Source organism: Paramacrobiotus metropolitanus, unplaced genomic scaffold (assembly GCF_019649055.1).
Source record: "Paramacrobiotus metropolitanus isolate TYO unplaced genomic scaffold, Prichtersi_v1.0 Parri_scaffold0000013, whole genome shotgun sequence".
Lineage (NCBI taxonomy): Eukaryota > Metazoa > Tardigrada > Eutardigrada > Parachela > Macrobiotidae > Paramacrobiotus > Paramacrobiotus metropolitanus.
In genome coordinates, this window is record NW_026570233.1 from 41,406 (window position 1) to 54,280 (window position 12,875).

Consider the following 12,875-nt stretch of genomic DNA (forward strand, 5'->3'; position numbering starts at 1 on the left):
CATGCAGACTCGACATGACCTTTGCTGCAGGAGCTGATTTCGTTATAACAGGGACCAGAGAGCGGAGTTGTATATTTGACTGGCATGCTATAGGACTTTGATGTCCCTTTTTAAACAAACCATAGAGCGATGACAAATAGTAGATAAGATAAGGATTACCGATAACGAACAGATCAAACACACCGTAAGCGTTTAGACAAAAATAAAGTATAAGCATAATGTAGAGTCGGCATTACAAATCATTATGCGTCTTATACCAGTCTACGTAAACAGCAAAATTTAATATGGAATCACCGACTAGTGCCCCGATCTATAGGATAAATGGCACAGAGTATCATCTTCAAACCATCATTGGTATGGGAGCTTTTGGTAAAGTGTACGTGGCCGAACAGAAAACAATTAGCGATCCAGTCTCATCCAGCGAGAATCTGGTAGCGATAAAAGTTTTGTCCTTTAAAGTGGATGAACCCTCTGGAGGTGCAGACCTTGTATCTGGTACTGAGCAGTTACGAGAAAAATTGTCTAAGAAATGGAATACAATTTTTCCGCTACGCCATGTCAATGTCGTGCGCTATATTGATGGGGATCTTCTGGAAACCGGAATCTTGCAAAAGCTGGACGCTGTTATCGTCTTAGAATACTGTGAACGTAAGCACAACTCACAAACGATATCGATGTGTCTTATATTGCAGCATTATCACATTTCTTTAAAATACTCCTCTAAATCATTTCGCTTAACGAATTTCGGGATAGTATATGTGTCACGTCAAATTCAAAGTTAGACGATCGAAAATTAATCCTTTTCTGACTTATGTACAGGCAGTCAGCAGACGGCTTTTTGTTATTATTCGTATATCTGCAGTGGGAACTCTGGGACGGTATGTTGCCAGTATGGAAACTCAAGTTCCACCGACGTATTTGTCGGCCGCCGCCGTAAAATACTGTGCCAGCGACATTCTTAACGGTTTGTCATTTCTCCATGCTGCCCGAATCATTCACACCGACATCAAACCGGACAACATTCTTCTGTCAAGAGCCGTATCGCACCGGATTACAGCGAAAATCTCCGACATCGACGACCATGTTCGCATCTACGGGAGCGTTACGAAGACGAAGGATATGACTCACTTTCAGGGAACAGTGCAGTTCATGTCGCCGGAAATGTTAAACCAACGCGATCTAAATGAGCTGAAGGACATTGGGCGAAAGACCGACATCTGGAGTTTTGGTTGTGTAATGATTCGGCTCGTTAAGCATGACCAGCCGTTTGTGCTGGCCAATGCAGATGGACAACGCTGTGTGGTGACACCAAAGCTGGTTGAAGTGAAAATTCGCGATTTTATCGTGCTGAAGAAATGTACACCGCACATACCGGAAGGCACGTCGGCGGATCTAAGCAATATGTTGAGCCAGTGTCTCCAGAGAAATCCCAAAGACAGACCCGGCGCGGCAGCTCTGCTTAATGATCCATACTTTCAAAGCGATGCCGAAATACTTGATCACGCCTACCGAGAACTAGGTGACCCGTGGTTCTAATGCGTACTTTATTTTTATATGCAAGAATCTAACGATTAGAGGAGCTGTGGTAGAGTTTGACTAGATCTAATGAAACATCACAGTCAGCATTTTCATGGACATACACAGTCAGTACTGACTAGTGACTAGCAAAAGCAACAGGCTGCTGCATCGCTACTTACTGTATACGTAATTCTGTTTCTGGCTTCGCTTGGTGCACTTCCCTAGTCTTTATGGTTGCTGAATCTGATACGTGATAATATGCTGATCTGCTAATGATAGCAGTCTTTACTCTTTAATGCTTTGATCTATCTGTAGTGTAAATCGGAGATGTTCATTTGGTATACTTCCTTGCCTACACGTGTATCATAAAATAGTTTCTCGAACATAATTTTGCAGAACGACTTGTCTGCATCACGCATATCCAGTGTTTGGCTTTCGCTGGGCAAATAATTCGACTTTTCGTGCATTCTTCCACCAGACGAGAGAGTAAAGTGTCACATTCCGCAATCAAGCATACCTGTAGCTAAGATTAGAGTGGTGTAAACTCTAACTGCAAACAGACTTGCACGATAAGAAATGCAATCAACAGACTGATAAGGAAAACAGCCGGAAGTAAATGTTAACAACTGAGGACAACCCATGGAAATGTTAGGCGCTGTATAACGACTATGTAGCGACTCACCTCATTGATAATTATTAGTCAAGCTAAGTGCGTCAGGTGTTATAAAACTGATATATTGCTAAACCAGCGTCCCTTACACACGCTCAACACTCAACTTTGTTCTTCTGAGCACGTCAGCACGCTTTAGTTGATCCATAACTTTGAAAAGCGGCTTCTTCATGACTGCTTAACGCGTGTGTACAGAGTACTTACTTTAGATGCTACTAAAAATTTATTTTTGCAATGCCCAACTGAATTAACCAGATCCCTATTTTTTAAGCAGCATCTGCAAAGGGCAAACAATGGAAGAGCTACGAGGCTCACCATCCCCTGGCTCCCGCTTTGAAAGCAGCAAGGCACAGGATACTCCTCAGTTGACTGGTCAGACCGAAAGCGGAATTGTGCCCGGCCGGCCACGGACAGAAATCCCCTTGCTAACGATGATTGGACAAGGCAGCGGTGGAGAAGTGTATCGCACATGTGTGGATCAGCAAGACGTGGCGATTAAAGTTATTTCATCTACGAAGACGGATAACTTGGAGCAAATCAGAACGGAAGTAATGGAAACGTCATCGAAGCATAAGTTCGAATATGTCCAACTGTACTCGCACGCTGAGATTGCACAAGCGGTTACAGGAGAACAACAACTTTCTATCCGAATGCCGTTCAGTGCTGGTAAGCCGAAGACACTTTAATTTAATAACTTTAATTAAAGCATAACTTTAATTTAATGCTATGTGTGTTTCTTACCGATACTACCGTTTGTATTTTTAACACCTTACCATAGGTTCAAAAGACGCAATTTAATCCAAAACCTACGTATATATAAGCCCATGTTCAAGCTAAATATAATTTTTAACGCCCAACGGGTGCGCTTCCTTCCAGGTGGGACGCTGCGAGAGTTTATCCGCAAATACAAAAACGAAATCCCATTACATTATCAGTATGAATACACGTATCAGCTGTTACTTGCCGTGGAGAATCTGCACGTAGATCGACGAAGAATTCACGGCGATATCAAATCGGAGAACATCATGGTGCATGACCTTTTCGGCGAAGCCGTCCGTCTTATCGATTGTGAAGGCGCGGTGCCTATTTCCAAAGGTTTCCACTACCAGACGGGAACGCTGCACACCATGTCGCCGGAAATGATTCTATTTGACCAGGATGACGAAGGCGTCGGAAAGGTAACCGAGAAGACGGATATCTGGAGTGCCGGGTGTGTGCTGCTGGAAATGGTTCTGGGTGAGTACCCGGTTTATGAACCGGAATGCGGAGACTTCCAAATAACCCATGAGGACAAAAACTTGGCGATTTGGTACGATTACTTCGCTGGTCGGTACGGAACACCGCTGCCACCCAAAATACCAACCGATATCCCGCTTATACTGTACAGTGTCATTGACCAGTGTCTGCAAATTAATCCGGATGACCGAGCGGATATTCTACAACTGACAGGACTATTTGAGTCTTACAAAAACGAGGTACGGTGCATATTTTATAATTTTTCTCTTGACAGCAATAACAGTTTTTTTAAATGTATCCCGAGTTATGTATTTGATCAATTTTTGGTGCTTGGTACGAAATACGTAGAAGAGTTGCAGCAAAATTATTTCCATCAGGTCACAACCAGTTCGTTAAAATGCGCTGTAATGCCAGCCCTTGGACGAAATCTGCAACTGGGTATGCTGTACGATCCATTTACCGACACGGCATACCCTTTGGAAGATGATCGTATCAACGTCTTGGAAAATAGCTTTTAGCTACAACTGCTAAGGACGCTCCATGTAAGTTGGCGGTAGCTTTATGCTATAACAGAGTTTACCCTTCTGTACGTTGATGATTTGGGTTCTTCTAACCGTGTGAGTACGTTGTGTGAAATTTTACACAGTATTTGCTTATATCCCCCGTAGTGAAACAGATGCCGGAACATTGCTCGCCAGGCGCCCCTTATACCCTCAACAAGCGCCATCGTCTCACCGGCGTGAGTCGGATACTTCGCAAAAACTTACTATCTGGCCGAATTTCGCCCAACATAAGCGGTGTAGGCTACTTCCTGTTGCCAGAAAATAGTGTGCCGTATGTCGGCACCACCGCCTACGAATCGTTTCTCTTCCGCTACGACATAATGGGACCAGAAGCCACGGCGGACTTGTTGCGCAACCTGACCACCGAGAATACCAATCAGGCCACGCACTACATCAGCCGGATTGATTACGGCTACGATGCACTATTTGTTCATCAATATGCGTCTGATATATCAAAAGATTTCCGGTTTACATCTGCCGCGATGGAGATTACGAATAAAAACCAGAGACTGACGGTGTTCTGCGGCGATCGACTACGGGAATGCGAAAGCTTCCGAAAATTTGTACACGAGAATATCGACGACTACGACTGGGCACTACGAGCGCTGGCGGGGGCGGAGCTAGAAGATCCAAGTGATCCGTGGCACAGTTACGTTCAACCGGTGCGGTACTATTTAACCGAATTGCCGGCGTTTGCTGCGGTGAAGAAGCAGCATCAGGCGCTCAACGATTGGACGGAGAAAATCATCCGCTGGATCGATCGCATTGATATAACCGTTTGCCAGACAAAACTTTTACCCACGGATTTCATCGTAACCCTAACGGAGCATATTAATATGGATACTGCGGAATTCCTCCAGCTGCTGATGGCCTTTCGCCAGCATTTGATTCAAAAACTGGATGTTCTTACCGTACAGAATTTGGAAAAGTTAGCAACAATTTTCTACGATAAAGGCAGCAAAAACTTTGCGGCAATCAGGAACTGGTTGAGGAAGACTCCACCTGAAAACTACAGTTGGTACAACCCTTCGAATTTCTTTGGAACAAAGCATAACATTATTCTAGATTCGACGGTGGTCAGTTGGCCGAAGTCTCGTACGGTTAGGATTATTTTACCGTTAAGTGAAAGCTTCCCGCAGTCGGTATATTTTCGCACTTTAGAGCCAGCTCGTGAACCACTGCACGAAAAATGGCAAACCGGTTTCGATGAAAATCTTGACCCGGCACAAAACTGCTTCGGCAACGACACCGCATCGGATATGCTCGTTGTACTTGAGGATGTGGAACATTTAATGAGCATGGATACGGGAAATCCGAAATCCGCAGTGGATACGGCGTATTTGTACGGCAAACATTTCCATCCGAAATGCATGGAAAATCTGATAAAAGACGCTATCGCTGCGGGAATACCGGTACTGTATGTCGTACAGGTCACTTCATCCGAACCGAGATTTCTTGAACACCCCGATAGATTCCGGCGCCGGACATCGCTAAAGATGGGCGGGAAAATGCATCGTTTGCCGACGTATTACGTTGACCTGGATCAGCCAATGGCCTACGATTATCCCGAGCTGTGTGGCGCAATTGGTTACGAAATATATAAAAGTCTAGCTGTTTATAAAGGTTGTGAGTGCCCGGACCTGTGCGCTAAAAATCAGAATCAAAAATGATATCACGCGTGATTGATTATCTGTATTTTACGAGTACGATGATGTCAAAATGCGCAATAAATACTAACCAAAAGACTGCACTATGTAAATGTATCTCAATCTTCGATACTAAATACAAATATCTTCGATAGAACCAGAAAAAGTGAAAAATTAACAATAATGAACGTTTGAACTCCGATCAGACATACGCGGTCGCATAACAACTGTTAGGGATAACTTTATATACTGTAGTATATTTTGTGGGAAGTTGAGAACCACAGCTAATATAACCATCTTTCACTTGGTGATTTTTTTGAAAAAGCCCATTGCTCAAAACCCATACAGTTGAGGGATGGATATGCCTTCCGATAAGTACATATAGATATATATACGTATTCACCAGCGTGAAATGAACGGTGGCCGAAATGATAGGGTGCCTACACCGGCACTCCACTAGAGGCTAAAGCTACGAATTGTCAGGCGGCGGCCGAAGTGTCGGGCAGCCGAAGTGTCAGGGAGCCAAAACTACGTATTGTATGCCAAATAGAGTACTTAGATAACTCTGGAACCAAATGTGGCGCTATAAGCACGATAGTTGCTAAGCGTATGCCTCCTTAATTTTATGTTTAAATCGATCATGCAAGGGAAGTGACCCGGTGCACAGTACCAAGTTCGGGTAAGTGCACGACAACGTTTGCTTTCGCTCACTCCCAAACAAGTTTTCACATCGCTTTACTGCATTCTGTAGCCCAATGATTTGTACGTAGGCAAAAACAATGATTTGCATAAACACGGTTTTAGTGCAAAAACCGTGTGCGCGCGCAACATCCGGTTGGGAAATTATGGGCTGTGAACTTCGTTTTAAAATTTGAAAAACCTGCATTCGTGTGAAAACTAATCTGCGCATATGCGCATTTTTGTGCAAATTTTCAAGGAAATCGGGCCGTAATGAGACTTTAGGTACATTTTTTTATTTTTTATTTTTATTTTCTTATTTTTAAACTTTTTGGAATTTTTTGTACCCATAACTTCCCAACCGGATATTGTGCGAAACGGTTTTCACACCAACGTAAACAAATCATATGGCTACAGGATGAAATAAAACGATGCAAAAACTGAAGTGTTCGGAAATACGCGAAAATGAAAGGTACGCAACTTTAGTGCCATGTATCGGCCCATTAAGATTACAAAGTCTACAATGTTATACCATGGCGTATTATTTGTCAGTTCCTCTTATATTTACCCATCCAAGGGTTATCCAAGGGTTATTAAAATTAAAATGGCTTTGTTGACTACAAAACCTACACTGTGCCCGCTGCTTTGCTTGTTCCTGATATTCCAGAATAATATCAGCCCATGTCCGGTACAGCAAGGATTTAGTGGTGAATTCAGTAAGTTTCGATGTGATTATACATGATTCTAAACTGGTCAGATTGGCTACCCGTACGGCCGTTCGAGTGACGTTCGTAAAAAACGGTGACTAATAATATCTCTGTAGGTGACTAATAATATCTCTGTAGACTAATAATATAAAAAAAACCCAGTATTTTATCCGTTCTATAACGAGCGGGTTCTTTTCAAAAACACAAGTCTCACAATCGCGTACAAATGCTTATGCATGTGATGCAGAGCATACAGTGCTGCACGACGGCTGGTGCGCAATGTACGATAATCATAGCCCATAGGTCACCATTTCGTTATCAGTTCTACCGTAATCTTTCCGCATCTGTACAGTTATCAAGATAACAAGCGGCAGTTCTTCAGGTAATCGAACACTTAGGCGCTTAACGCATGGCTCGGCGGCCCCCAAGTGACAAGTTACAAGAAGAATTGCCGTGAAGGTTCTCTGGTGTCAGGCCGTGCCATATGTTCTATTGTTATAGCGAACTATGTATATAGAGCATAACGGCACGACATGGCGCCTCTGCAAGAGTATTTCGGGACGGACTGCTAATCCCGGAAGTACCTGCACAATTGTACCTGGTAAAAATAACTTAACAATGTAGCTGTTATGACGTTTCATAACCATTTCGTGATTCTTATTCTAACTTACAAGTTAAGCCTAAACGTTTGCGCGGTTCCCACCATTTCATAAGAATGTGGCGCACTACACTGACAGCCTGAGCCGGGTATTTTGATTGTAATAGAAAGTTTATTTTATTAAGTTCAAATCGCGACATTACAGTCATAATTCCATTAACTACGGCCATCAGTGCACAGTTAAGAATTAAAAAACAACCAAAATCCGCATTATCAACCAGTTTGTTCTTTCCCGGTAAAGTTCCCAAGGCCGATCCACGGCTTTTTTTAAAGCAGCGTATTAGCCTCGCAATTATTAAAGGAAACGCCGCGGCTGTTTCGGGTATTTTGATTATTATTAACAAAAAGGTTGATCGTACTCGTACGGAATGCTGGGTATGGTACCGCATGATCATTTACTCGTCAGCAGTACATTATAAATTTTTCTTCCTTCTTCGACACTTGTAAATTTCCTAATTTGATGTTTTTCGTCGTTAGTTATACAACAGTTGAACGAAGGTATCCAAAACGGGCGAAACGGCATAATCCCGCTAAAATTACAGGAACCCTCCCAGACCATGAAAACATTAACGAAATCACTGTCAAGCGAAAACATAATAAGAGCGGCAGAAGGAGAAACAGTGCAGCTTCGCTGTAACGGCAGCAACACATCGACTCCCTGGAACGGTGAAGATTCTCCGTCGCAGTTATGGTTGAACGGCAGACCAATCAATTTTACTTTCGCTGATATAGTTCGACCATTCGGAAGCAAACTCGCTCGATGCAGCTGTCATGGCAATGTCAGTGATTCTACCATTCTCGTTTCTAGTGAAGTTGTATTAAGCGATATGAATCCGCTTACGAGATCCTTGACAGTTGACCTGATTGAGCTCACTCATATGCATGCCGGAAAGTATGAATGTGTCCAGCATAATGGCAGCCAGTTTGTGGTCACCCAGACGTTTTTAGTCAGTCCGCAACTAATTCCTTCGCAGGTTTTTAAGCCGCCAATGCGCAACGTCACCGCGAAAGTTGGTGACGTTGTGCAGCTAGCCTGTGTCGTCCAGTTCCGAGCACTTGTGGGACGCTTAGGAAAACGCTTTATTTGGAGAAGCGAAGACCACGTCATATATGCCCCAGGAATCACTCAGGCCCGGTTTATCCCTGAAGGTTAAATCAAAGGTGTCTGTGTGGACAGAAACTGATGGGATTTGCGACTGTAATTCGACTTTGACCATCTATGACGTCAGAACATATCATTCCGGCAGTTATCAGTGTGTTGGTTCAAGATCGATGACATTTTGCAAGAGTGGATCATGCAAGAGGCGTATCTCACCGTGATTCGTTAAAGTGATGCTGCGTTTACAGCACAGTGATAATGCCAGCAGCACACGGTACATGATATTAAGTTTTCATAAATTTTGCGTTGAAGTGAAATTGTTGAAGAAAATAATTCTGTGTCACTGTGCAACCTGCTATGTGCTGTTTCATGACGGAAATGTGTTCTTAGAATATTTTGGTTTCGCAATGCTGTGATGAAGTTTATGCATGGAGCACTCTAGTTTCATGTTGCTCTGCTGGGTTTTAAAATTGTTATCAAGTAGGGGCACTCATACGTTTAGCAAATAAATATTCCTATTCAGTGAATAACTGAAGACACGCACCAGGTTGTTTATCTCACCGTTTTTCTACTGGTTTAAAAAAAATATATCGCAGTTGTCGCGAAGTTTTCACTGCTGTTACTAATAAGAACGTTTTGCCAGGTTTTCAAAGTTTTCCAAATTTGCGAAGCCAGCTTTTGTGTAAAATTCGGGCGAAAGGTCATCAAAAGCTGGATAAACTCTAAGTCCGGTAAAACATACACATAATCATAGATCTGGCCAGACTGTACTGCAGGTTGCCGTTCCTTATCGTTAGATTTATATAATTACCGCATCTCAAGAACACAAAATCAAGTACAAGTTCTGAACTATCAAGGTAAAGATCTATATTACAACGGAAAACCCCGTACGATCTGGTCAGAACAAACCAAAAAATTAATCGAAAAACTGCTAACGCCATTCGATTCAGCATGTCTGGAAACTGTGTCACATGCATTTGTTTTGGTAATTATCCGCTCCGGCTTCCGTGCAGAGACACCGGTGCCGGTAGAGCTGAAAGCTCAAGGTGACCTTGAAAACAATTTCAAAGTCCTGTTGCATGGAGCACGAAACCAGTAAATTTAAACTGATACCCTTTTTAGATCAACAAATTATAAAGGTTATTCTCCTACAAAACTAGAAAAGCCAAATAGCAGTAACACAAACGATGCTGCTAGTGAATGACTCTGTTTCAATAAATCGTTAACAATTTAAAGCGCTCAAAAACATGACTTAAGGGAAGTGGGCCGGTACATGGTACCAACATCCGGTTCGGGAGTTATGGCTGTAAGAAAATTCCAAAAAGTTTAAATGCATTCAGGTGTACCAAAAGTCTCATTATCGACCGATCTCCCTCAAATTTTGCACGTAAATGCACATAACCGCGAAGAACGTTTTTACACCGATGATCCGATCCATTGTTCTAGCAATTTTTTCAAATTTTAAAATGAGTTTCAAAAAGTTTAAAATTCATTGTAAAATTTGAAAAAAAATCATGGAAGCCTGGATCGATGTAAAAACAAGCTTCCTGGACATGCGCATTTACTTGCAAAATTAAATTTAAATGCATTCAGGTGTACCAAAAGACTCATTATCGACCGATCTCCCTCAAATTTTGAACGTAAATGCACATAACCACGAAGAACGTTTTTACACCGATGATCCGATCCATTGTTCTAGCAATTTTTTCAAATTTTAAAAAATGAGTTTCAAAAAGTTTAAAATTCATTTTAAAATTCGAGAGATCGGTCCATAATGAGACTTTTGGTACACCTGAATGCATTTAAACTTTTTGGAATTTTCTAAAAGCCATAACTCCCGAACCGGATGTTGCGCGCACAAACGGTTTTCACGCCAGTGTATACAAATCTTCGGGCTACAGAAAGTCATAAACCGAGTCAAAAATGTGTTTGGGAGTGCGCGAAAGTGTAAGGTTTCGTGTATGTACACGAATTTGGTACCATGTACCGGCCCACTTCCCTTAAGAATAAGAACTCTCGTTTAAAGCCATTTGAAGGCAGCTGCAAACCAAACTGACCATAGTAATCGTTTAAACGGGCTAACCTTTCACTGCAGTCCGAGCAAAACTAAGGACAGGGATTAATTATCAGCATATACAGTCCTTAAATTATTCCGTATAATACGGAATAATACGGTAGTCTACATTCTAGATCTTTACCACAAAAAATAAAAAGGGATACACGAACCCAGCTTTCCCGTATAGAATCAGCAAAAACCATTTCCGTAATCTGAGTGCTCATATTCCAACAGCAAAAACCATTTCCGTAATCTGAGTGCTCATATTCCAAATCCCGGCCAGACGGTCTTAGTTTCACAGAGCCCCCGCTGTGACCGAACTACCACTACTGTCCAGAGCACACAGCCCGCTAGGTGAACGAGTGACCGAAGTACCACTACTGTCCAGAGCACACAGCCCGCTAGGTGAACGAGTGACCGAAGTACCACTACTGTCCAGAACACACAGCCCGCTAGGTGAACGAGTGACCGAAGTACCACTACTGTCCAGAACACAGCCTGCTAAGTGAACGAGTGACCCAAATACCTCTGCTGTCCAGAGCACCCAGTCCGCTAAGTAAACGAGTGAACTACCGCTGCTGTACAGAGCATGGATCCCCGCAGGGTGAGCAAGTGACCGAACTTCCATTGCTGTCCAGAAGCCCGCTAAGAAAATGAGTGACCGAGCTACCACCAGAATCTATTGCAAGCATTCTTTCGGTGGAAATTTCAAATTTAGTACCTGGTAGACTTAAGGTCTGGAGGGAGAAGTTTACAAAATTCCTTCTGTGTGATAGTGAATGCGTCTAACCATAAGTGCACAAAAGCCATAAATTCACTTTTTATCCTATCTGCATTTTAGCTTAGTTTCGCTGAAGGAATAAGAATTATAAAATGTTAACTAAATAGGTGATCGAAATCATTTGACTAAACCGGCCATAGACTGGGTACCGCAAGAAACGCGGAGGCGAAGCCGAGGCTGTTTCTTGTAAACACATAATTCATTAGAACCACGGGTCGTCTCGTTCTCGATTGACATGGTAAAGGAATTCAGCATCGCCTAGAAAGTATGGATCAGCAGGGCTGCTGCAGCGGTTTATCATCCAAATTCCTTTGAAGACATTGGCTCAGCATACCTTCGAGATCTGCCGATGCGCCTTCCGGTATTTGCGACATAAATTTCTTCAGCAAGATGAAATCAGGAATGTTCATGGCAATCAACTTTGGTGTCACCATACAACTTCGTCCGCATTGACCAGCAGAAACGGCTGGCCGTCCTTAACGAAGTAAAAAATTCATTGCGCAAACGAAACTTCATATGTCAGTCTTCCGTCCGGTGTCCTGCAGCTCCGTAAGATCGCTTCCGTGTAACGTTTCTGGAGATATGACCGCGATTGTTTAACGTTTAGCCACACATGCATACGATGGCGCGAAATATTCTGGCTTGAGATAGGAACTCCTAGTGAGAGATACCTCGCGCGTAACAGAGATCATATCACGGGAGGAATATATGCGTCGAGATAACGACTAAATTTACCGCCTGCAGTTCTAGTATCCACCTTTCAAGAGGAAACTGAAAACGTCAACCGGTGCTGCCAAGCTATTCACAGTAAGGCAGAAGCCATGTCCGTAAAAACACCGGTACGGATGTACTGTATTAGAAGGCGGGATCGCTCATGCCGATCAATTATGCTTGTTTTCTAACACAGTACTATGCGGTAGCCGGTGCTCCAGTAAACAGCTGTGGAAATTACGCGAATTGACGCTATTTTAGACTGGCTGGTTCTCTGCAAGGTCTTCTATCAAAGATTCACCATGATCAGATTAGTGATCCTTTGCCGGCTTTTTGTAATTCTTTTGCAAACTGCTTCTGAGGGTCAACCACACGCAGACTGCGTTACTGAGCATGTACTCGGTAACACAGCTCGCGTACGGTTGACACTCTGAATACCAGTGAACCCCATTGATCATCTATATGACCGAATCCGGGGATATTACGTAATACCCCCTTCCAAGGCTACCCCGGAAGTAGTGGAGACGGTGTATATACAGAGTGTTCTGCCTT

At 43.0% G+C, this 12,875-nt stretch overlaps 2 protein-coding genes across 4 annotated transcripts; both read left to right on the forward strand.

The window, feature by feature from the left end:
• The first annotated feature begins 240 nt into the window (after positions 1-240).
• On the forward strand, positions 241-5,730 carry LOC129584180 (ribosomal protein S6 kinase 2 beta-like). Its single transcript, XM_055476300.1, has 6 exons — positions 241-648; positions 863-1,534; positions 2,444-2,854; positions 3,065-3,663; positions 3,802-3,966; positions 4,093-5,730. The coding sequence occupies exons 1-5, from the start codon at positions 285-287 to the stop codon at positions 3,940-3,942; spliced, it is 2,187 nt and encodes a 728-aa protein (XP_055332275.1). The 5' UTR covers positions 241-284; the 3' UTR covers positions 3,943-3,966; positions 4,093-5,730.
• Positions 5,731-6,321: 591 nt separating this feature from the next.
• LOC129584416 (uncharacterized) lies at positions 6,322-9,256 on the forward strand. 3 transcript variants are annotated; one of them, XM_055476575.1, is made up of 4 exons: positions 6,322-6,395; positions 6,729-6,783; positions 6,864-7,027; positions 8,154-9,256. In XM_055476575.1, the coding sequence occupies exons 2-4, from the start codon at positions 6,743-6,745 to the stop codon at positions 8,828-8,830; spliced, it is 882 nt and encodes a 293-aa protein (XP_055332550.1). In that variant the 5' UTR covers positions 6,322-6,395; positions 6,729-6,742; the 3' UTR covers positions 8,831-9,256. The 3 variants fall into 3 exon arrangements, 2 of the variants coding, with proteins under 2 accessions (XP_055332550.1, XP_055332552.1); XR_008689887.1 differs by having other exon boundaries at positions 6,352-6,395; positions 6,889-7,027; XM_055476577.1 differs by lacking the exons at positions 6,322-6,395; positions 6,864-7,027 and having other exon boundaries at positions 6,719-6,783.
• Positions 9,257-12,875: the final 3,619 nt, after the last annotated feature.

Bases quoted from the DNA above. Each gene is read 5' to 3' on its own strand.
- LOC129584180 (XM_055476300.1), top strand. From the start codon at position 285: ATGGAATCACCGACTAGTGCCCCGATCTATAGGATAAATGGCACAGAG. The intron at 1,535-2,443 runs AATGCGTACTTT...TGAATTAACCAG, and splicing joins ACTAGGTGACCCGTGGTTCT to ATCCCTATTTTTTAAGCAGC. The intron at 3,664-3,801 runs GTACGGTGCATA...TATTTCCATCAG, and splicing joins TTGAGTCTTACAAAAACGAG to GTCACAACCAGTTCGTTAAA.
- LOC129584416 (XM_055476575.1), top strand. From the start codon at position 6,743: ATGCAAAAACTGAAGTGTTCGGAAATACGCGAAAATGAAAG. The intron at 6,784-6,863 runs GTACGCAACTTT...ATTATTTGTCAG, and splicing joins GAAATACGCGAAAATGAAAG to TTCCTCTTATATTTACCCAT. The intron at 7,028-8,153 runs GTAAGTTTCGAT...TTTCGTCGTTAG, and splicing joins AGGATTTAGTGGTGAATTCA to TTATACAACAGTTGAACGAA.